This window comes from Salvelinus namaycush, chromosome 1 (assembly GCF_016432855.1).
Source record: "Salvelinus namaycush isolate Seneca chromosome 1, SaNama_1.0, whole genome shotgun sequence".
Lineage (NCBI taxonomy): Eukaryota > Metazoa > Chordata > Actinopteri > Salmoniformes > Salmonidae > Salvelinus > Salvelinus namaycush.
In genome coordinates this window covers 54321495-54341978 of record NC_052307.1, presented here as the reverse complement: position 1 = coordinate 54341978, position 20484 = coordinate 54321495, and the positions used below count along the sequence as shown (strand labels likewise).

The following is a 20484-nucleotide window of genomic DNA, read 5'->3' as shown; positions in this document are numbered from 1 at the left end:
ACACATGTTATATTTAAAGTAGTTTAATACAACTATCAACTTATCACATTTCACACCTGTTTCCGTTCAACCCACTTTGCTTCAGTTATTATGTACAAAAGGTATTTTTCTCCAACGTAGTTTCACTTTTACATAGCTTTTGTCAAGTGAACTGCTATAGACTGCGCCAGTGTAATGTGTAATTTGAAACTTTACATACTGACATGCAACATGTGTGAAAATTAAAAAAGCTACCTGCATGATCTTCAAAATGTGTAATGCCAAAATCTGTTTCTAGTCGAATTAAACTGAGGATGTACAAATACTCAGGCATCCAGAGGACACTATGTACAGTATCAGCCCATAACACCACATCAGGGCAGACATTGATGTAATATATCTATTTATTGATACTTCCTATACTCAGAGCTCATTATGCGTAACTGATATAACCTTGGATCTGACCTGCTATACAGTAGCTAGCTTTTCATAGCTGAATGAGCACTACCATTATCATGTTGAGATGAAGTTACACATTAATATCACCCATCCAAGCCATTTCACAAAAAACTAAGATTTACTGTAACAGACCGGAATATAATCAACCTATTAAATGATAACGTATTGACTACTAAAGTATGGCTGTTTCACATGCACGTGTTGTATTTACAAGAACACTGGTAATACTGTATGCTGAGTTGTTTGTGTGTGTTGTAAATCATGTCAGTCTTAAAGTGCAACAAGGGATTAGTCTCTGTCAGTACACCTACGTAAATCCTACTCACAATACGTAGCCTACTCCTTGACTCGCAATCACAGGCTTATATTTTCTGCTGAAAAAAAAGTGTTGCAGTTTCCATTTTAAAACAAATGTATATTTTTTTCGATTAAATTATATCAACAAATGTCTTATTTTGTGTGCTTATTGTACGTAGGCCTTAGGTCATCGTTTGTAGATATTGAAAGTTAGGTCTTTTAAAAAATGATCTTCATGAGACTCTGATTGATCATTTGCCAGATTGTTTTAGGATGCCATGGCCATTATATTCCTGCCTATTTGTTAAGCAATCTACTGTGTAAGTAGTGCAACCACAAGTAAGTAAGTAGTGCAGCCATTATGCATGCGATGGTGTGCAAAGCGCATACACTTTATAGCCCGAAACAACAGCACTTCCAACTAATGATGTAGCTACATTGTTATGTAAAATAACTGGTGCAGATGCAGTGGTTGGATATAAAGCAACAATAAATCCTCCAGCATTTCCAGGCAGTTGTCTTCTGTGGACTATCCATTACAATCTCCCTGCAGCTGCAGACATGGCCAAAATGAATAATGAATGTTGTTTCCAATGTGCCGGTTATATAACATAACCCAATATTACAGTTCACAGTTCATCAACCTCAATATCCATCATGGCCCCTAAACGAAAAGAGAGAAAAACGACGGGACATTTTTTTATACATTGCCTGGCAAGGACAACATGAACCTGGAAGAATAATTGCAATAATGAGAACCAAGAAATAAACCCACTGATGCATTAATACGTGAACCGTACTGACTAGATCAGCCTATCCCATGGGTCCGATACTTATCTTTTCAGTTCAAAATGGAAAAAAGTGCCTGTTGCTGCCTAGTTCTGTTTCAGACATTGTCTTGGCCAGTGTCAAATCTGACATAGGACAATGTGATGAGGGTTAACAGTTGTGACATCATTGTGTAATGAATAAATAAAATGACCAAAATCAAGTATCGTCTAGCTCGAACCAAGAGGTTTATTTTGACTAATAAGCCACAGTTTCAAATATTCTAGCTCAATACAGACAGGGTTAAACTTAAAGCACCTATAAATAATCAGTTGGCATTAAAAAATAATGGCACTCGCAGGAAGTGAGATACAGTATATTTTCCAAGTGAAATGTAGAAAAGTGAACTGTGGATGCCAAAGACACAACCCTTATTATATAAACATTTATGCGACTTTCTATAGTCTTCAACAATACATAAGACTTTAACAATACAAAATACAAATAACAGGGCAGATAGCAAATGCAAATAATAGAAAGAAGATATATATATATACACACACAGTACCAGTCAAAAGTTTGGATACACCTAATCATTCATGAGCTTTAAAAAAAAAAAAAAAAAAATCTACATTGTAGAATAATAGCGAAGACATCACAACTATGAAATAACACATATGGAATCATGTAGTAACCCCAAAAAAGTGTTAAACAAATAAAAAATAAATTTTATATTTTAGGATCTAAAAATAGCCACCCTTTGCCTTGACAGTTTTGCACACTCTTGGCAGTCTCTCAACCAGCTTCACCTGGAATGCTTTTCCAACAGTCTTGAAGGAGTTCCCACATATGCTGAGCACTCGTTGGCTGCTTTTCCTTCACTCTGCCGTCCGACTCATCCCAAACATCTCAATTTGGTTGAGGTTGTGGGATTGTGGAGGCCAGGTCATCTGATGCAGCATTCCATCACTCTCCTCCTTGGTCAAATAGCCCTTACACAGCCTGGAGGTGTGTTGGGTCATTGTCCTATTGAAAAACAAATGATAGTCCAACTAAGTGCAAAATGCTGTGGTAGCCATGCCGGTTAAGTGTGCCTTGAATTCTAAATAAATCACAGACAGTGTCACCAGCAAAGCACCAAAGCACCACACCATAACACCTCCTCCTCCATGCTTTACAGTGGGAAATACACTTGCGGAGATCATCCGTTCACCCACACCGCGTCTCACAAAGACACGGTGGTTGGAACCAAAAATGTCCAATTTGGACTCCAGACCAAAGGACACATTTCCACCGGTCTAATGTCCATTGCTCATGTTTCTTGGCACAAGCAAGTCTCTTCTTATTATTGGTGTCCTTTAGTAGTGGTTTCTTTGCAGAAATTCGACCATGAAAGCCTGATTCACACAGTCTCCTCTGAACAGTTGATATTGAGATGTGTCTGTTACTTGAAATCTGTGAAGCATTTATTTGGGCTGAAATTTCTGAGGCTGGTAACTCTAATGAACTTATCCTCTGCAGCAGAGGTAACTCTGGGTCTTCCATTCCTGTGGCGGTCCTCATGAGAGCCAGTTTCATCATAGCACTTGATGGTTTTTGCGACTGCACTTAAAGAAGCTTTCAAAGTTCTTGAAATTTTCCAGATTGACTGATCTTCATGTCTTAAAGTAATGATGGATTGTTGTTTCTGTTTGCTTATTTGAGCTGTTCTTGCCATATTATGGACATGGTATTTTACCAAATAGGGCTATCTTCTGTATACCCCCCCTACCTTGTCACAACACAACTGATTGGCTCAAACGCATTAAGGAACAACATTCCACAAATGAACTTTTAAGAAGGAACACCTGTAAATTGGAATGCATTCCAGGTAACTACCTCATGAAGCTGGTTGAGAGAATGCCAAGAGTTTGCAAAGCTGTCATCACGGCAAAGGGTGTCATCAAGGCAAAATTTGTTTAACACTTTTTTGGTTACTACATGATTCCATATGTGTTATTTCATAGTTTTGATGTCTTCACTATTATTCTACAATGTAGAAAATAGTGAAAATAAAGAAAAACCCTTGAATGAGTAGGTGTTCTAAAACTTTGGACCGGTAGTGTATACACAGTTGAAGTCAAAAGTTTACATACACTTAGGTTGGGGTCATTAAAACTCGTTTTCAACCACTCCACAAATCTCTTGTTAACAAACTATAGTTTTGGCAAGGTGGTAAGGACATCTACTTTGTGCATGACACAAGTAATTTTTCCAACAATTGTTTACAGAGTTTATTTCACTTATAATTCACTGTATCACAAATCCAGTGGGTCAGAAGTTTACATACACTAAGTTGACTGTGCTTTAAAACATTTAAAACAACAGCTTGGAAAAATTCCAGAAAAGTATGTCATGGCTTTAGAAGCTTCTGATTGGCTAATTGACATCATTTGAGTCAATTGGAGATGTACCTGTGGATGTATTTCAAGGCCTACCTTCAAACTCAGTGCCTCTTTGCTTGACATCATGGGAAAATAAAAATAAATCAGCCAAGACCTCAGAAAAATTGTAGACCTCCACAAGTCTGGTTCATCCTTGGGAGCAATTTCCAAACGCCTGAAGGTACCACGTTCATCTGTACAAACAATAGTACGCAAGTAAAACACCGTGGGACCACGCAGTCGTCATACCGCTCAGGAAGGAGACCTGTTCTGTCTCCTAGAGATTAACGTACTTTGGTGAGAAAAGTGCAAATCAATACCAGAACAACAGCAAAGGACCTTGTGAAGATGCTGAAGGAAAAAGGTACAAAAGTATCTATATCCACAGGAAAATGAGTCCTATATCAACATAACCTGAAAGGCCGCTCTTCAAGGAAGAAGCCACTGCTCCAAAGCCACCATAAAAAAGCCAGATTACGGTTTGCAACTGCACATGGGGACAAAGATTGTACTTTTTGGAGAAATGTCCTCTGGTGTGATGAAACAAAAATATAACTGTTTGGCCATAATGACCATTGTTATGTTTGGAGGAAAAAGGGGGAAGGTGGCAAGCCGAAGAACACCATTCCAACTGTGAAGGTGGCAGCATCATGTTGTGGGGGTGCTTTGCTGCAGGAGGGACTGGTGCACTTCACAAAATAGATGGCATCATGAGGAAGGACAATTATGTGGATATATTGAAGCAACATCTCAAGACATCAGTCAAGAAGTTAAAGCTTGGTCGCAAATGGGTCTTCCAAATGGACAATGACCCCAAGCATACTTCCAAAGTTGTGGCAAAATGACTTAAGGACAACAAAGTCAAGATATTGGAGTGGCCATCACAAAGCTCTGACCTCAATCCTATAGAAAATGTGTGGGCAGAACTGAAAAGGCGTATGCGAGCAAGGAGGCCTACAAACCTGACTCAGTTACACCAGCTCTGTCAGGAGGAATGGGCCAAAATTCACCCAACTTATTGTGGAAGGCTACCTGAAACGTTTGACCCAAGTTAAACAATGTATAGGCAATGCTACCAAATACTAATTGAGTGTATGTAAACTTCTGACCCACTGGGAATGTGATGAAAGAAATAAAAGCAGAAATAAATCATTCTTTCTACTATTATTCTGACATTTCACATTCTTAAAATAAAGTGGTGATCCTAACTGACCTAAAACAGGAAATTTTTACTAGGATTAAATGTCAGGAATTGTGAAAAACTGAGTTTAAATGTATTTGGCTAAGGTTTATGTAAACTTCCGACTTCAACTGTATTCACAGTATATCTCATTGTTTTTTCATCTTCATGGAATTGATCAGTTCTCTCATCACTGCCATAGTCTCTGTGTGCTGTTGCTGCAGAAGGCTTCGCAGCTGATTAAACCGCTCCTCTGCCCTCCTTTCCCTCTCCTCTTGCAATCGTTTGTCCTCCTCCCTGTAACCCTGAAAGACATCCAATATGTTTGCCATCCTCCTTCTCTTCCGCCCACTGGGTCCAACATGGAGGGGGTTTCCTGTATGGGAGGAGGAGAAGGAGGCAGAAGTGGAGGGGGGACTGACAATTTCAATGGGGCTCGCCGGCACCTCCACAATGTGTAACAGATTCTGGCTTATGTCCTCAACCCCTGCATCTGTCTCAGCATCTCCCATGCTGCCATCAGGCTCGGGGGAGTCTTCAGATAGTTGAAGGCTGAGCCGGTGGCCTATGAGGTCCTGGAGCCTGTTGAAGTAGGCCGGAAGCTTCCGCTTTGCCATGTCAGCCTTCTCTGGGTGGAGGATGTACTCCTTGTACGCCCTCGATAGGTTCCGCCATTTCTGGAAGCATCGCTCCCCCGCCTGCTCAGGCACATCACTGATGGGGAAGCCTTGCTCCTTTAGCCTGCTAGCTATGATCTCAAAGATCCTCTTGGTTCGGGTCTTGTTCGCCCTGATTAGTCCCTGGATCTCTGGAGAGCTGTACAGCTCTACTAAAGCCTCCGTTGCCTCAATGTCCTGACTGATCATTTTCCGCTCCGACCACACAGGCAGGGACCCACCGTTCTCAGCAGCTGGAGACATGGATAGGAAGACAAAAATAAAGACTTATTACGTAAATACTGTCAATGATTTTGAAAATGGCTGCGTCCTTTTCAGTTATAGGCCAACTGCTAAGATTCAACATCATAACAAATTTACCTCTGTCATCCCCAAGCCAGGACCTCCTCCTCCCCTTTTGGAGTTGATTCTCTGCCCTCTCCTCCTCTGCATTTGACTGGAGTATCTTGGGATGTGGGACCCGTTCGCTCCTGGACTTCCTGGCTAGCGGTTCAGGCTCAGTGGTGCCTGCATGGACTCCAATATCTGCCTCTGGGCTGCAGGTGGAGGGTATATCGAGGTTGACTGGATGGCTTGATGGGACTACAATAGCGTAGAGGGGCAGGCTAGGAGTTGGTGCTACAGCTTTAGGCTTCAGCTTGGTCAACACCCTGGCTGGGGTGTCAGCAGCAGCCAGCTTGGAGCTCAGCCTCTGGCCCATGAGTGCATGGAACTGGTCATAGAACTCGGGCTGTTTCCTGCGTCCAGTGTCAGTCCTCTTGGACGCCAGCACATAGTCTTTGTACGTGCGCTCCATGTTGCGCCACTTTTGGAAGCATCGCTTGCCAGCCTGCCAGGAGTTCTCACTGATCAGGAAGCCCTGTGCCTCCATCCGACTGGCAATGATCTCAAAGATCTGCTTGGTTCTGGTTGTCCGGTTGTTCAGTAGGCTCTGGATTTCTGGGGACCCGTAGTGCTCGATGAGGGTCTGGGTGGCCTCCCGGTCCCGGGCTGTAACATTCCAGGGGCTTGACCACACTCGTGAGTCCTTTTCAACTGTTGTGGAGGGAGACAAGATGATCATTCAAAACCCCAAGTTCAACTTGATCAGCCTCTGACGGGTAAGCACCTTAAAACGGCTTATAACAATATAAACAAACATTCTTACATAATAAAATGACAACATCCTCTTCATTAACTATATTTGTGCATAAAACGACATGTTGATATATGAAGTATTCATTTCAAAAAGGTGACAAGGGGTTTGATATTGCCATTCATTGTTTGAGCTTCTCCATGTATTTTGCAACATGGCTCCCCCTGGTGGTCAAAATGTATTTCAATGATCTTCATCTTTCCTTCAAAGTCACTCATACTAATGAATTTCTAAGAAGAACTATTTAGGAGATCTTAGATCAGTGATATGGGTAGAAAAGTACACACTTTGTAGCACTCTGGAAAGCAATAAAATAAGTTTGGTAGTTAACTAGAGGGCTGGCAAAGGGATGAGGCTGGTAGGAGTGTTACCTGTGGCCAAGTTGCTGCCGATGGTGTCCTGTGACATGCGGTGTAATCGGTCCATGTAGTCATCACTGTACCATACCCGCAGCCTCTCTCCCACTGACAGGTCACGGCACACCTGGAAGTAGATGTGCTCGCCATGCTGGAAGGCTGTCAGGTTTCGCTCAATGTCCTCTGAAGAATTTCGGACATACCTCATCCAGTTGGCTTTGGTTTCGTCGCTAACATCAATGGATTTGTATGAGTTGTTTTTGTCCACCAACTAGGGATAAAAATCATTGACATAAATACATAGATGCGAGAGCCTTAAAGTTACACATGGTGCATGAAGTTAGGAAGACAATTTCATGAGGCATACCATATACTAGTGAAAAGTGAATTTCAGAATATAGTAAGGTTTGTGGATTCAACTCACCATCCCGGGGAAGAAACCAGAGGACTTGTCCTGTGACACCACTTCACCCTGGTAAGGACCGAATAGTGCCCCCCTGGGAATGTCTTTGTCTACGCAGCATACGTCCACCTCGCTGCCTTCCTGAATGACCTCAATGCCATTAGGGGTAGTAAGGGCGGCACGGTTTGGGACGCCCACTGGCACAGGGGTGTCAGGCACAAAAACTGGAGGGCCATGTGTGGGGCATTCATCAATAAAATATTCTTTGCACTCTTCACAAACTGTAAGGCATGACAAGGGTACATTTTAGGCAATATAATTTTAAGGTAAAAAATTAAATTAAATTACAGCAATGATGCATGAATGAAAAAATAATACCACAGCAACAATAGAAGTTGTAGAGTACATTTCATTAGCAAAAAAAAATGCAATATTCACATAAAAAATGATAGGCCTAGTGGCACTGGGAAATGTATCAAAGTATCCGAACAAATGAAACAGTTAAACACAGTTTTGCTGCTCTTAGTCATAGTCTAAGGCTCTTAGTACAAGTCTGTGTGTAAAGGCACTGGACAGAAATAGCTAATACTCACACCAGAAGTAACATTTTTGGTGTCTCTCAATGGTGAAAAGCAAGTGGTCGACTTTCAATCTCTGGTTGGCTCCTTCAGTCTCAAAGGACTCAATGTCTTTTATTTCACTATAAGATATAGCATATCAAAATACAATCTCCGAGTGTCAAATGTTTTATTTTATTTGTATAACTGCTGATTAGCATCTATTTATTCAACTAACCTGCAAAGATGGCCTATCAATGCAGCAGATATTAAAACAGACTCGGCTATATGAAAACCAGTGGAGGCTGCAGAGGGGAGGACGACTCATAATAATGGCAAGAATGGAATGGTATCAAACACCTGGTTTTCATGTGTTTAATTCCTTTTACTCCATTCCAGCCATTATTATGAGCCGTCCTTCCCTCAGCAGCCTCCACTGATCAAAACAGCAGATCATTGATTAGTAGAGGATAGAACACATAGCCACTACTAGGCTATCCAGCAGATCCAACCCGCTTGCTTACAGCTGCACTAGGGCTTTCTGTGTAGATTAAGACACATCAGAGCCGGTGCGAGATATGGCTCGCAAAACGTACCTCAATCCAGGGATGAGAAATGCGTTGTACTCCGAATTGTCCCATTATCCCAACTGTTACACCGAGAAGATTGAACAACTGCTATTTCAAAAAGATTGAACAACTGCTATTTCAAAAAACAGCGGAGCCGGCGCAAGATATGGCTCGCAAAACGCAGTGGTGGAAAAAGTACCCAATTGTCATACTTGAGTAAAAGTAAAGATACATTAAAACAAAATTACTCAGGTAAAAGTCACCCACTAAAATACTACTTGAGTTAAAGTATTTGATTTTAAATATACTTAAGTATCAAAAGTAAATGTAATTGGTAAAATATACTTGTGTTAAAAGTAACTTCAAATTCCTTATATTAAGCAAACCAGACAGCACAATTTTCTTGTTTTTTATTTAAGGATAGCCAGGGGCACACTCCAACACTCCAACAAATTTACAAACGAAGCATTTGTGTTTAGTGAGTCCACCAGATCAGAGGCAATAGAGATGACCAGAGATGTTCTTTTGATAAGTGCATAAATTTGACAATTTTCCTGTCCTGCTAGCCATTCAAAATGTAATGAGTACTTTTGTGTGTTCAGGAGAAATATATGGAGTAAAAAGTACATAATTTTCTTTAGGAATGTAGTAAGTGTTAAAAGTTGTCAAAAATAGTAAAGTAAAGTACAGATACCCCCCCAAAATACTTATGTAATAGTTTAAAGTAATTTTACTTAAGTACTTTACACCACTGGCAAAACATACCTCAATACAGGGATGAGAAATGCATTGTACTCCGAATTGTCCCATTATCACAACTGTTACACAGAGAATATTGAACGATTGATCTAGGAGCAGTCGTTCAATCTTCTCTGTGTAACAGTTGGGATAATGGGACAATTCGGAGTACAACACATTTGTCATCACTGGATTGAGGTACATTTTCCAAGCCATAACTTGCGCCGGCACCGCGGTGTATTCATTTACACAGGAAGCCTGACCGACCCTAGCCTGTCTGCAGCTGTAAGCAAGCGGGTCGGATCGGCTGGCTACTAGGCCAAATTGATTCATATTACTACTTGGTGCATAGTTCTGCTTCTGTTGAATGGTCCTGGATGGCAAGTGACTCTGCCATAGTGCATAGGTCCCCAGACTCCCCACCTCAGCATATCATGGCAGGTCTGTTGGTAGAAAAAACATAATATAATGGCAGTCCATGAATACAGGTGGCTCAGGTAATAAAATTAAGCCTATTATTTCAAATAAACTCGACATTCAATTTCAGTCTGGCAGTGGCAAAACCATAAACGGGACTACGGTACTTGCTCTATGAGATAACATACACGAGTTCCTCTTGCCGCTGACAAATTAACTGTTGTAAATTAGTTGGGAAATAACAAAAACAGCAAAGTACGGTAGCTAATGATCCATGCCTATATCATGTAATCATGTGACTTTCTAACCATTCGAATTAGGATAAATATAGCATTTACGATGTGCGACAAAGGACACGTTTCCTGTCGGAATGTTTAGAAAGACAGGAACTTGAGGACTTCCGGATTCTGTCCTTGGCTGGAGAACGATGATTTTCCCGGAGTTTTCAAATGGAAAAAAATAATGCTAGAAATTGGCCAAGACCCTGTGGAAATCCTGAGTTAATTGAAATAATATTTTCGAGTTATTGCCACGGATCGAACGTCTACTTGAAAGATGTTTGATATCCTAACCGGCGTAGTATCATGTCCACACGGTCGTCGACTGGTTAGCCAGACAACAATGTTGCATGCATGGAAGCAAAGACAGTAGCTTGAGTTTGTTAGCATCATCAGTGTCACCAATAATAAATAAAAAAGCGTTGGTAGTTAACTTGATAACGTTCGTTAATAGCTAAATAACTACTGTTACTAGATTTCTGACATATACTCAAGCCTGTTACAGCGATCTACAGAAATCATAGCTAGTTAGCTTGCTAACTCGCCAGTTAATTGTTGGCTTGTGCTTCATAATAATTTGCTGCCTGTGTCACGAAGTCATTGACAAACTTACTCACGGTCCCTTGTCGATGTGTACTACTTCCAGTTAAGCAGGCCAACTTTTGTTCGTGAGCAAACTCGATTACATTAGCTAATTGTTTTGTCAGGGGCTTACATTAGCGCAAATGTGTTGCTTTGTCCGCGCATGCTCAGGCATACATACGTTGTCACGACGAAGCTTGCCACCCCCCGGGGGACTCTGGTTGGCAGCTCCAAGCAATCACGTATGCATGTCACACACAATTATTGATTAACGATGGCCATAAATCTCAGCTAGCTATATTCCTATGGTATATACGTTGTGTATGTGGCTGCAGTTGCTTATACAGTACTGTATTATATTGACAATGACGGCTTGAAACACTAGTCAAGGAGATACGTTTCAACTTCCAATGTAGCTAGTCATTGTAAATGACATCCAAAACGTGCATTTTTGTGTCATTGTAAGCTTGACATTGTACATGACATTCAAAACATTTGCATTTTTGTGAGTCTACATTTTGTGGCTGTGGAGAGTTTATTTTATTTTATTCAACCTTTATTTAACTAGGCAAGTCAGTTAAGAACAAATTCTTATTTACAATGACGGCCTAGGAACAGTGGGTTAACTGCCTTGTTCAGGGGCAGAACGACATATTTTTACCTTGTCAGCTTGGGGATTCAATCTAGCAATCTTTCGGTTACTGGCCCAACGCTCTAACTACTAGGCTACCTGCCACCCGATAGGATGGACTCTCTGGGTATGAGGGGCCCATCCCTAAACCAGGACTCACTACACAGTGTGCTGAATGCTGTTCGTCGTGGACTGACAGTGGGCCCCTCTCTAGCAAATGATGGCCAGTTGGGGCTCTGGTGTGTAGGACATGTTCTGCAGAAAGGGATGCTTCTGGGTGTGGAAGACCAAAGCAACACCTTTGACCAAAGTGAAGATTACAGAGGTATGTATCATAGTGGTTGTGATGGCGGAGGCACACACTTGCTCAAGTTTCTATAACATTGCAAATGTATTGAATGTAACACATTTGTTGTCATCAGATTTGTTGTCGTTGATTATCAGACGATAATCAAGGGGAATCTTTGGGAAAGGTGCTATTGGATTAGGTAGGTGTCTCTAGGTAAGAAAATAATAACCCAATGGTTATTTTTTTGTAGTGCTCAGCTGTATCAAACACATTAACATTACTGTAACAATTAATTTGGTAATTGGCAGGGAGAAACCCGCTTTCTTTGTTGTATGCAGATTTGCCTGTAATGCAAGGAGGAAAGATGAACAGAATGCTACGGTTCATGAGGTGGATGGAAGTCTCTGTCTAAGGGCCTGCAAAGACATCAACCCAGGGACAGAACTTCTGCTTCGGAGTTTCCTAGCTGATCCTCTGGAACACGATAGAAGCCAAGGAGGGTCACTAACAACACCAGGCAAACCTCGCAAACAAGTTACACCTCGCACGTCCAGAGAGGATGGATCCCCAGGTGTGAACTCCACGGAGCAAGAGCTCAAGCTTACAGGTAGCCTGACACCCACATGCAGTAGCATTCTTAATACACACTACCTAATAAATATTGTACAAATAAGGATTTTATGTTATGAAATGATTACATTTTATATTTGAATAGTTGTTTCTGAACTGTTACGTGGAAGATATGTGTATGTCTTACAGAGCCTGAGGAGCACACTGAAGATTCAGACATGTCAACTTCTCCACTGGGGTCTACAGAGTCTATGGTGGTGGAGGAGGAGAAAAGCCAGACTGGAATCAAAAGGAGCAAACCTCTTATCTACAAAATGAAAAAGAGATGTGTGAGAGACTCTCATTCCAGTGGTGAGAAAACAATGGAACAGAATAGAGAAGTTCACTCTTGCAAAATAATAAAAACAGAAAGTTTCATTCCAGAAATAACCAATGTGCCATGCTCTGAGGACAAACTTGTGAGTCCTGCAGACGAGCCTCCAAAGAGTAGTGAAGAACCAGATAATGTGGTAAGAAAACCCCAAGAGGTGCAGGGGCCACAGGTTGTCAGGGCCAGTTGCAGACTGTTTGCTAAACCCAGGAAGGTCATTCATTAGTCAGCTGCATCCACAAGCATCTTCAAGGGTGCAAAAATGGGTATCTGGATCGTCAGGTGACATTGGAGATTACGTCCAGAGTTGGTGATGAAAACGGACAAGCTTGCCAAGAAACAGATATAAAAGATAGAGAAAATATAAGCTCAGATGAAATCCCAAAGGATCGTGACAAAGGGGGGAAGCAAGACACAGAGGAGCTTATGACAGCTCCAGACCTCTTTAACACCAGGGAAAGGAGGTATACATGTGACCAGTGTGACAAGAGTTTCTTTCAGCTATGTCACCTGAAGAAGCACAAATTCACCCACTCGGACCTAAAGCCTTACTTATGCACAGAGTGTGGTAAGAATTACAGCTCCCAAGAGAACTTCAAGGCCCACCTTCTGATGCATAAGGGAGAGATGCCATTCAAGTGCCAGCAGTGTGACAAGAGCTATGGCCTGAAACGGGACCTGAAGGAGCATGAAGTTCTCCATACAGGAGAGAGGCCTTTTGTCTGCGATATCTGTGGGAAGGCTTTTGCCCGCCGGCCTTCAGTACGTATTCATAGGGAGGCCCACCGCGCTAAGGAAGAAAATTACCATGCTCCTAAGCTCAAGTGCCCTGTCTGCGGTAAAGAACTGGCCAATTCAGGCTCCCTTAGGAATCACATGCGCTTGCACACAGGAGAACGGCCTTATGCCTGTCCCCACTGCAATAAGACATTCCGACAGCGGGGGAACCTTTTGGGGCATCTACGCATCCACACAGGGGAAAAGCCTTACAAGTGCAACCATTGCAATTAGTACTTCTCACTGGTGCCTGAACTCCGCAGGCACCTCATATCACACACAGGGGAAGTCTACCTCTGCCCTATATGTGGCAAAGCCTTGCGGGACCCCCACACCTTGCGGGCCCACGAACGTTTACACACAGGGGAGAGACCTCACAAGTGTGAGCTGTGTGGGAAGGCCTACACCATGGCCACCAAGCTACGCCGCCACATGAAGTCCCACCTTAGGAGAAGTCCTACAAATGTCAGACATGTGGTGCTGGCTACACGCTAATGCAGAGCCTGGTTCGCCACCAGTTCTCCCATCCAAAGAGAGAAGATAGGACATCTGGGGAGCTAGCTAACGCTCTAGCAGCTCTGGAGTCTAGCCACTCTGCTCCTGCTAGAGGCAGACCTAGAAAGACCCCTCAAAAGACAGAGGTCAAGCCATGGGTCGATGTCCCTGAAGAGAACATGGAGAGTCAGACAGTAGTGTATGTTCAGGCCATCGAAGACTTAGCCATGCCTAATTCAGGGGAGGTTATTGTCGGCACCTGTGACTCATATCATGATAGTGACATATCTTCTGTGGTAATAGAGGAAGGGTTGGAACAGGATGTGGGCCAATTCCAGCTAAATGAGAATATCATTGAGATAATTGTCTCAGACTCTAATGATAAGTGCATTGTGGTAAGGGAGCACAAAACACACAGCAACCTGGTGATTCTACAGGGAGAGGATGGACTGAGCTCTGTGGCAGAGACAATAGAGATCGAAACGGGAGTTTAAAACTGCAATTCACACCATTTTGCTTTCTGTTGCTGTTTTTTTAAAATCTTCAAATAAAACCAAGAATGTGAATAAAAACTATTTTTGCATTCTAGATGTACTTTACCTAAAAGAAGACAATAAGCAGTACTTATTTGGAAAATACCGTTGTCATGAATATAAAATGTGTTATGATATCACCATCAGGATACTCCATTTAGATTACTGGAGAAGGGAGACATAGCTGTGAACGAGTTAAAGATATAAGCATATATTGACTCACATCTGTGGTAGACCTTATCTAGCCACTATCTGCAGCAAATGTTCTTTTCAAGGACTGTACTAAAATAACCTGCCCCTGTATTTTAGGAAATGTTTTAATGGTTACAAAGAGAAATCCTCATGAATAGTTTTTCTTTTTTATCTGACCAAAATATATTTGATCTCTGGAGATTGTTTATGAAGGCTTTTTAAATAGCTTTACTGTATTTTAACACACTGTTGTAAATATGGACCATCAACAATATTATCATTATTGTTTTAGACTCCAATTAAAAGAGAGAAAAGAAGTACCTCTGTGGTGGCTTTACAGCAGTTGTATGTGTTTTTGAACACAACTTTTGACTTTTCACTCTTTCTCCAATGCGTCATTCAATATTTGGGTGCAAATATTTCGATGGTTGGGACAGTCTGAGACTGAATCAGCAAACATTCTGGTTTGGAGCAACTTTAGTGTGTGTTTGCTATGCAGCTTAGAGGCACACACTATCATAGTCTAAATTAGCAGATAGCGGTGTTTTAGAAGGTTGATTTATTGTGTATTTGTTTTTGACATTGCCTTTAAGTCTTTATCATTTGATATTCTGCTTGCAATTACTGAATATCATTTATTTATATATATAAAGTAATCCATGAGTAGGCCCTGACAGAAAATAAACAATGGAGAAAGAAATTCTTGACATTGTGTGGAAAGCTTATCCATGGTCATATGTAGTAGTTTAAACTTTAATGGAAATATTGAATGCAACATTGTATGTGACATGGCTCAGATGGGAGGCGCAGCCCAGAGTCAGTCTTAGTATAGTGGTTCAATATTAACCAGGTGGATTCAATGTAACAGAAAGTGGGGGGTTTCAATGAGAACTGGATTTTGAGGGGGTGAGAAGGTTTGGTGATGTCCTAGGTTTTACAAGGAGTTCTGTCTTAACTATCCATAACAATGGGTCGAATACCCGCAACTCTCATTTTCACTCTACTATTTTCTTCTACTCTTCAGATCACCCTTTGTGAAAATGGTAAGATACCAGCTTTTTATTTACCAACCCTGAATGCTCAAAAGCAAGAAAGTTTCAAAAATATCGATATTCTGAACATGTATACCCCTTAAAATGTGCCTCCTTGATGTGAATTAGGCTATTTGTCAGTTTTAATATCACTAAACAATGGGTTGAGTTATCAAATATTTGTTTCTAGTATTTCTTAATAGCAAGGAGGCCTCACAGGTTTTTATCCGTGCTAAACGGGCAAATTCCTTCCTCGAGGAGTTGAAACCTGGGAACTTGGAACGGGAGTGCATCGAGGAGATCTGTGACCATGAAGAAGCCCGTGAAGTCTTTGAAAAGCCTGACAAGACGGTGAGGATGTCTGGCTTGTAAGATTGAAGTATCATGCAAAGCAAATTCATATTCACCTTGTTATACTAGTAACTAAAACATGAGCTTTATGTTTACCTGGGTATCACTATGTTAATTTGCATAATAAAGTATGATTATAGTATTTCTCCCCAAATAACTGTCTAAATGGATTTTTCTCAATATAGAAGGCCTTTTGGGGCAACTATTTGGGTAAGTATTTTTGTTTTCTATCAAAACCTTATCCATGGAATGTGTGTAGTCATCAGTCAAAATACCCAATGTAAATAAATGGTATTGAACCAGAACAAAGTGCAACTGAGATGTGAGTCGACTTGGTTGAGGAATAGGCTTTAGCCCCAGTGTTGGTGAACCCACACGTTTTGCTCTTCCCACACATGCTGTGCTCTTTATACTTAAAAAACAAACATTAATATCGACTTTGGCAGTGATAAGCAAGTAGAGAGCAAGTATTTCCTCATGTTTTCTAATTCTTGCTTGCCTTCTACACAGCTTGCAAAGGCACTTCACTGCTGAGAACCAAGGACAATATAAATACAGTGAGGGGGTGTATTCATCTCGATGGTAATACTTATGGCCTGATTTACACTGTACATTTCAAATATGTCAATGATTTCTTGACAAAATGTTTGTGTTGAAAGCAGCTAAAAAGTGTGAGGAATCTACCAGGAAAATTGTATAATGTTAAAGATACATTTTTTTGAGCAGGACATCCTGTTTCTCAAATATTATGTGGGCCTGCATCTTATAGGATGGTGCTCGGTGGGCATTGGGGAGAACTACAACGGTACCATCTTCACTACTTCCTCAGGAAAAACATGCCAGTACTGGTCCAGTAACTTCCCACACAGAATTACGTATGTATTATTGACCCCATAACTTGAGGGATGTAATTTCAAAGGTGTCCCATTCTTGCTGTGTTGTTGCTGAGGGGTAATATCTCTTCTTAGGGAGTTCAATACTTTGCTGGATGAGACCCTGTATGAGAACTATTGCAGGAACCCAGACAAAACTCCTGAAGGGCCTTGGTGCTTCACCAGGGATCCCACAGTCAGGAGAGAGCAATGTATCGTTCCAAAATGTGGTATGATTTCACTACTGCATAATAACCATCATTTGGCTGCATGTTGTTGCTTAGCTGGGTGTACTTTTACACTGACAATATGGTAGTTTTTATGCGTCCTTGCTCAACAACAAAGTGCAGAGCATGTTGCTTGTTGCAATATGTCTTAGCGGTCCTCTATTGTGATTGTTCCCTTACAGGTGAGCCTTGGGTACCCCCAGAAGTACCCGCTACAGTGGATGGGAAAGCCACGTACACCAAGAAGGACTGCATGGCCAACAATGGCTTGGATTATACTGGGGATCTCTCAGTTACCATGAACAGCCAAAAGTGTCTGCCTTGGGCCTCCCCAAAGGCATTGGCACTCAGCAAAGGAAAGGATTTCATCCCAGAGGTCAAACTTGTGTCGAACCACTGTAGAAACCCTGACGGGGATATGGAGGGACCCTGGTGCTATGTGGACCAGCATGGAAATACCACTGTGGACTACTGTGACCTTGAGATGTGTGGTGAGCTGTTTCAACACTTTTTCCAGTTGTAAACGATTCATTTAAAATATTAGGACTCTGAAGAAAAATATCTGACAGGTATCATAAATGCTCTTTACTGTGAGTGCTGGACTGTTGTTCTCGTTCAGATGACCCAATAGATAACTATGAGGAGGCGGCCGGCGGAAGGGAAAGGACAACACTCTCTGGGCCCAGAAAAACCTTCTTCAGCCCTCGGAGCTTTGGCAGTGGAGAGATGGGTAAGTAGTATAATTTTGGACATAAAGGGTAAGGTACGGCAGACAGAGGAGGAAAGAGTCTATTTTCATGACTTTGAATTAAACTCTGCTTTATTTTCAGTGTGCGGGGAGCGACCCATGTTTGAGAAGATAAGTAAGAAGGACGGTAGAGAGCAAGAACTGATTGACTCCTACCAAGGAGGCCGTATTGTTAAAGGGATTGATGCAGAAGTGGCCAGTGCACCATGGTAATGCAATTAATAGATATTCAAAACACCACATGTATTCTATTGCATTACGTAGGACTACTACTTAGGATCATGGTCGTCATGTTTGACCATATACACGGTGGGAGCGGGAAAGGAAGTTATCTGTCTATCATTTAGAGGATGTGTTTTGGGGTTGTCAATGCATTGCCCAATTAAAAGAATGGAGTGGCTGCCGATCTGACTTTTCTGCACCTTTCTTCCAGACAGCTAAAGGCCCGAAGCTTTTGCACATGTGAGATTCTCTACTTTATACACAGTCTCTGTTCTACTCATAGAGAACAGGGCTACTCTGGCGAATGGTGCCCGTTTAATAACGTTAGATCAATGCTGAATCAATGTCTGCAAGAACACATAATGATAGGAGCCTATTCTACATAACATACCCAAATATAATAGCATAGTAACGTTACTGTAAGACAAAAAAACACCACCTAATTTCTTATGAGATTTTAGGATGATTACGGTCAAAAGGTCTTTTTTTTTCTCATGTGGCCAAAACTCTTAAAGTACGCCACTAGGCAAAATATGTGCTTCGATTGAAACTAAACACAGGTAGGCTATGCTACAGTTTGTTAACACAATCTGCTCTAAAATACACTCACTCACAATACATTCATTCAAAACAAAACTGTAGGCTACTTTAAACGGTAGCCTATAACTCTAGAAGACCTAAATGCATATCCCCATGGAACTCATTGAGATCAAATGGTTGGTATGCAGATGCTGCATAGATGTTTCACCTGTAAAACCTGAATAATTCTAATTTCACGATTGACAGTGAGAAATGCACAAGGCCGGAAAAGTCAGATCCGCAGCCTCGGCCTTAAAAGAAAGACTCAGATGTAATTTGGCAGAAGAAAATGATGATGCCTGTTATTCATGGATGCTTTGATGTCAGGCAGGTGATGCTGTACAAGAAAAGCCCCCAGGAGCTGCTGTGTGGGGCCAGTCTAATCAGTGACGAGTGGATCCTCACTGCCGCCCACTGCATCCTGTACCCACCATGGAACAAAAACTTCACCATCAATGACATCCTGGTCCGCCTTGGCAAACATAACAGAGCTAAGTGAGTGATTATCTCCTATTTTCCCATATTATCTGTATTAAACAAACAATACACATTGACTTTTGCACAGTGCAACAGTGAACCAAGACATGCCATAAGACTTGACGAATCAATAATATAGCCATACCAAAACGTTCTTGGCTCATACCCTATTTCAACCTAATCCCAGGTTTGAGAAGGGCACAGAGAAGATTGTGGCCATTGATGAGATAATTGTCCACCCCAAGTACAACTGGAAGGAGAACCTGAACCGGGACATCGCTCTGCTGCACATGAGGAGGCCCGTTACTTTCACTGATGAGATTCATCCTGTCTGTCTACCAACCAAGCAGGTTGCTAAGACGTAAGAGAGTGTAATGTGGCTAGCAGTAATGATTAAATATGAACTAACATTTCTGAGCTTTTTCCCATACTAGCAATGGTAGCATCCTTTTTTCTATTTCTCCTAGACTGATGTTTGCCGGCTATAAAGGCCGTGTGACAGGCTGGGGGAACCTATATGAGACATGGAGTTCCTCCCCCAAGTCTCTACCCACAGTTCTCCAGCAGATCCATCTACCCATCGTTGAACAGGATATCTGCAGAGCCTCTACCTCTATCCGCATCACTGACAACATGTTCTGTGCTGGTGAGTAGCAGTTCTCATCTCAGAATGGTAATTGCTGTATACTGCAGCTCAAGTCCATCCAATATGTTAACCAAAAGTGAATTGGTGCAGAGTGTGACTTGATAAAAAAAAAATGTGTGAATCACAAGTGTTACAATTAGTATGACGCTTCCTCATAATGCCTATGTACATTTCAGGCTTCAAACCAGAGGAACAGAAAACTGGTGATGCCTGTGAAGGGGACAGCGGTGGTCCCTTTGTCATGAAGGTATACAACTAGAGAAACACGAACTTCACTCATTAGATGTCTTGCATTATCCCCCTTTATATTTGATATACTCATGAGAATGACTTATATCCTCATTCACAGAGCCCAGATGACAACCGTTGGTACCAGATCGGCATTGTGTCCTGGGGAGAAGGATGTGACAGGGATGGGAAATATGGATTCTACACCCATCTTTTCCGTATGAGAAGGTGGATGAAGAAAGTTATTGACAAAACAGGCGGTGATGATGATGATTGATTGTTATTTCTTCTCATTTTCTCTACATGCAGAATTATGTAATATTGGAAATAAACGTGTGTTCCTGATCATGATCTGCTTGTTATTACTCAGCAAAATTACTTTTTACAGAAATTAACAAAAACTCAATTCAGATCGAGAGACTGACACT

The 20484-nt window shown here is 41.6% G+C and overlaps 3 protein-coding genes across 4 annotated transcripts; 2 read left to right on the top strand and 1 right to left on the bottom strand.

The window, feature by feature from the left end:
• Window positions 1-5153: 5153 nt before the first annotated feature.
• On the bottom strand, window positions 5154-11000 carry LOC120045890. 2 transcript variants are annotated; one of them, XM_038990822.1, is made up of 7 exons: window positions 10850-11000; window positions 9883-9984; window positions 8271-8377; window positions 7699-7958; window positions 7290-7545; window positions 6144-6818; window positions 5154-6016 (listed from the first exon to the last, which is right to left on the bottom strand). In XM_038990822.1, exons 2-7 carry the CDS (start codon window positions 9936-9938, stop codon window positions 5256-5258), a joined length of 2115 nt encoding a protein of 704 aa, XP_038846750.1. In that variant the 5' UTR covers window positions 9939-9984; window positions 10850-11000; the 3' UTR covers window positions 5154-5255. The 2 variants fall into 2 exon arrangements, with proteins under 2 accessions (XP_038846750.1, XP_038846756.1); XM_038990828.1 differs by having other exon boundaries at window positions 10854-11000.
• Window positions 11001-11484: 484 nt separating this feature from the next.
• Window positions 11485-15416, top strand: znf408 (zinc finger protein 408). The gene is given in 5 exon segments (XM_038990812.1): window positions 11485-11774; window positions 11872-11937; window positions 12077-12345; window positions 12498-13900; window positions 13903-15416. Coding segments are annotated over 2 exon segments (1338 nt in total). The 5' UTR covers window positions 11485-11774; window positions 11872-11937; window positions 12077-12345; window positions 12498-13104; the 3' UTR covers window positions 14445-15416.
• Window positions 15417-15545: 129 nt separating this feature from the next.
• Window positions 15546-20407, top strand: f2 (coagulation factor II (thrombin)). The gene is made up of 14 exons (XM_038990805.1): window positions 15546-15718; window positions 15897-16057; window positions 16243-16267; window positions 16568-16639; window positions 16827-16932; window positions 17026-17159; window positions 17339-17647; window positions 17776-17886; window positions 17987-18113; window positions 19033-19200; window positions 19370-19543; window positions 19650-19828; window positions 20005-20075; window positions 20178-20407. Exons 1-14 carry the CDS (start codon window positions 15643-15645, stop codon window positions 20331-20333), a joined length of 1869 nt encoding a protein of 622 aa, XP_038846733.1. The 5' UTR covers window positions 15546-15642; the 3' UTR covers window positions 20334-20407.
• Window positions 20408-20484: the final 77 nt, after the last annotated feature.

Excerpts from the sequence above, each read along its gene's own strand:
- LOC120045890 (XM_038990822.1), bottom strand. The coding sequence starts at position 9,938 with ATGGCAGAGTCACTTGCCATCCAGGACCATTCAACAGAAGCAGAACTA. Across the intron at positions 7,959-8,270 it reads CCAAAAATGTTACTTCTGGT|TTTGTGAAGAGTGCAAAGAA; the intron begins GTGAGTATTAGC and ends CATGCCTTACAG. Across the intron at positions 7,546-7,698 it reads CTGGTTTCTTCCCCGGGATG|TTGGTGGACAAAAACAACTC; the intron begins GTGAGTTGAATC and ends TTTTATCCCTAG.
- f2 (XM_038990805.1), top strand. The coding sequence starts at position 15,643 with ATGGGTCGAATACCCGCAACTCTCATTTTCACTCTACTATTTTCTTCT. Across the intron at positions 15,719-15,896 it reads GATCACCCTTTGTGAAAATG|TATTTCTTAATAGCAAGGAG; the intron begins GTAAGATACCAG and ends ATTTGTTTCTAG. Across the intron at positions 19,544-19,649 it reads ACCAAGCAGGTTGCTAAGAC|ACTGATGTTTGCCGGCTATA; the intron begins GTAAGAGAGTGT and ends TATTTCTCCTAG.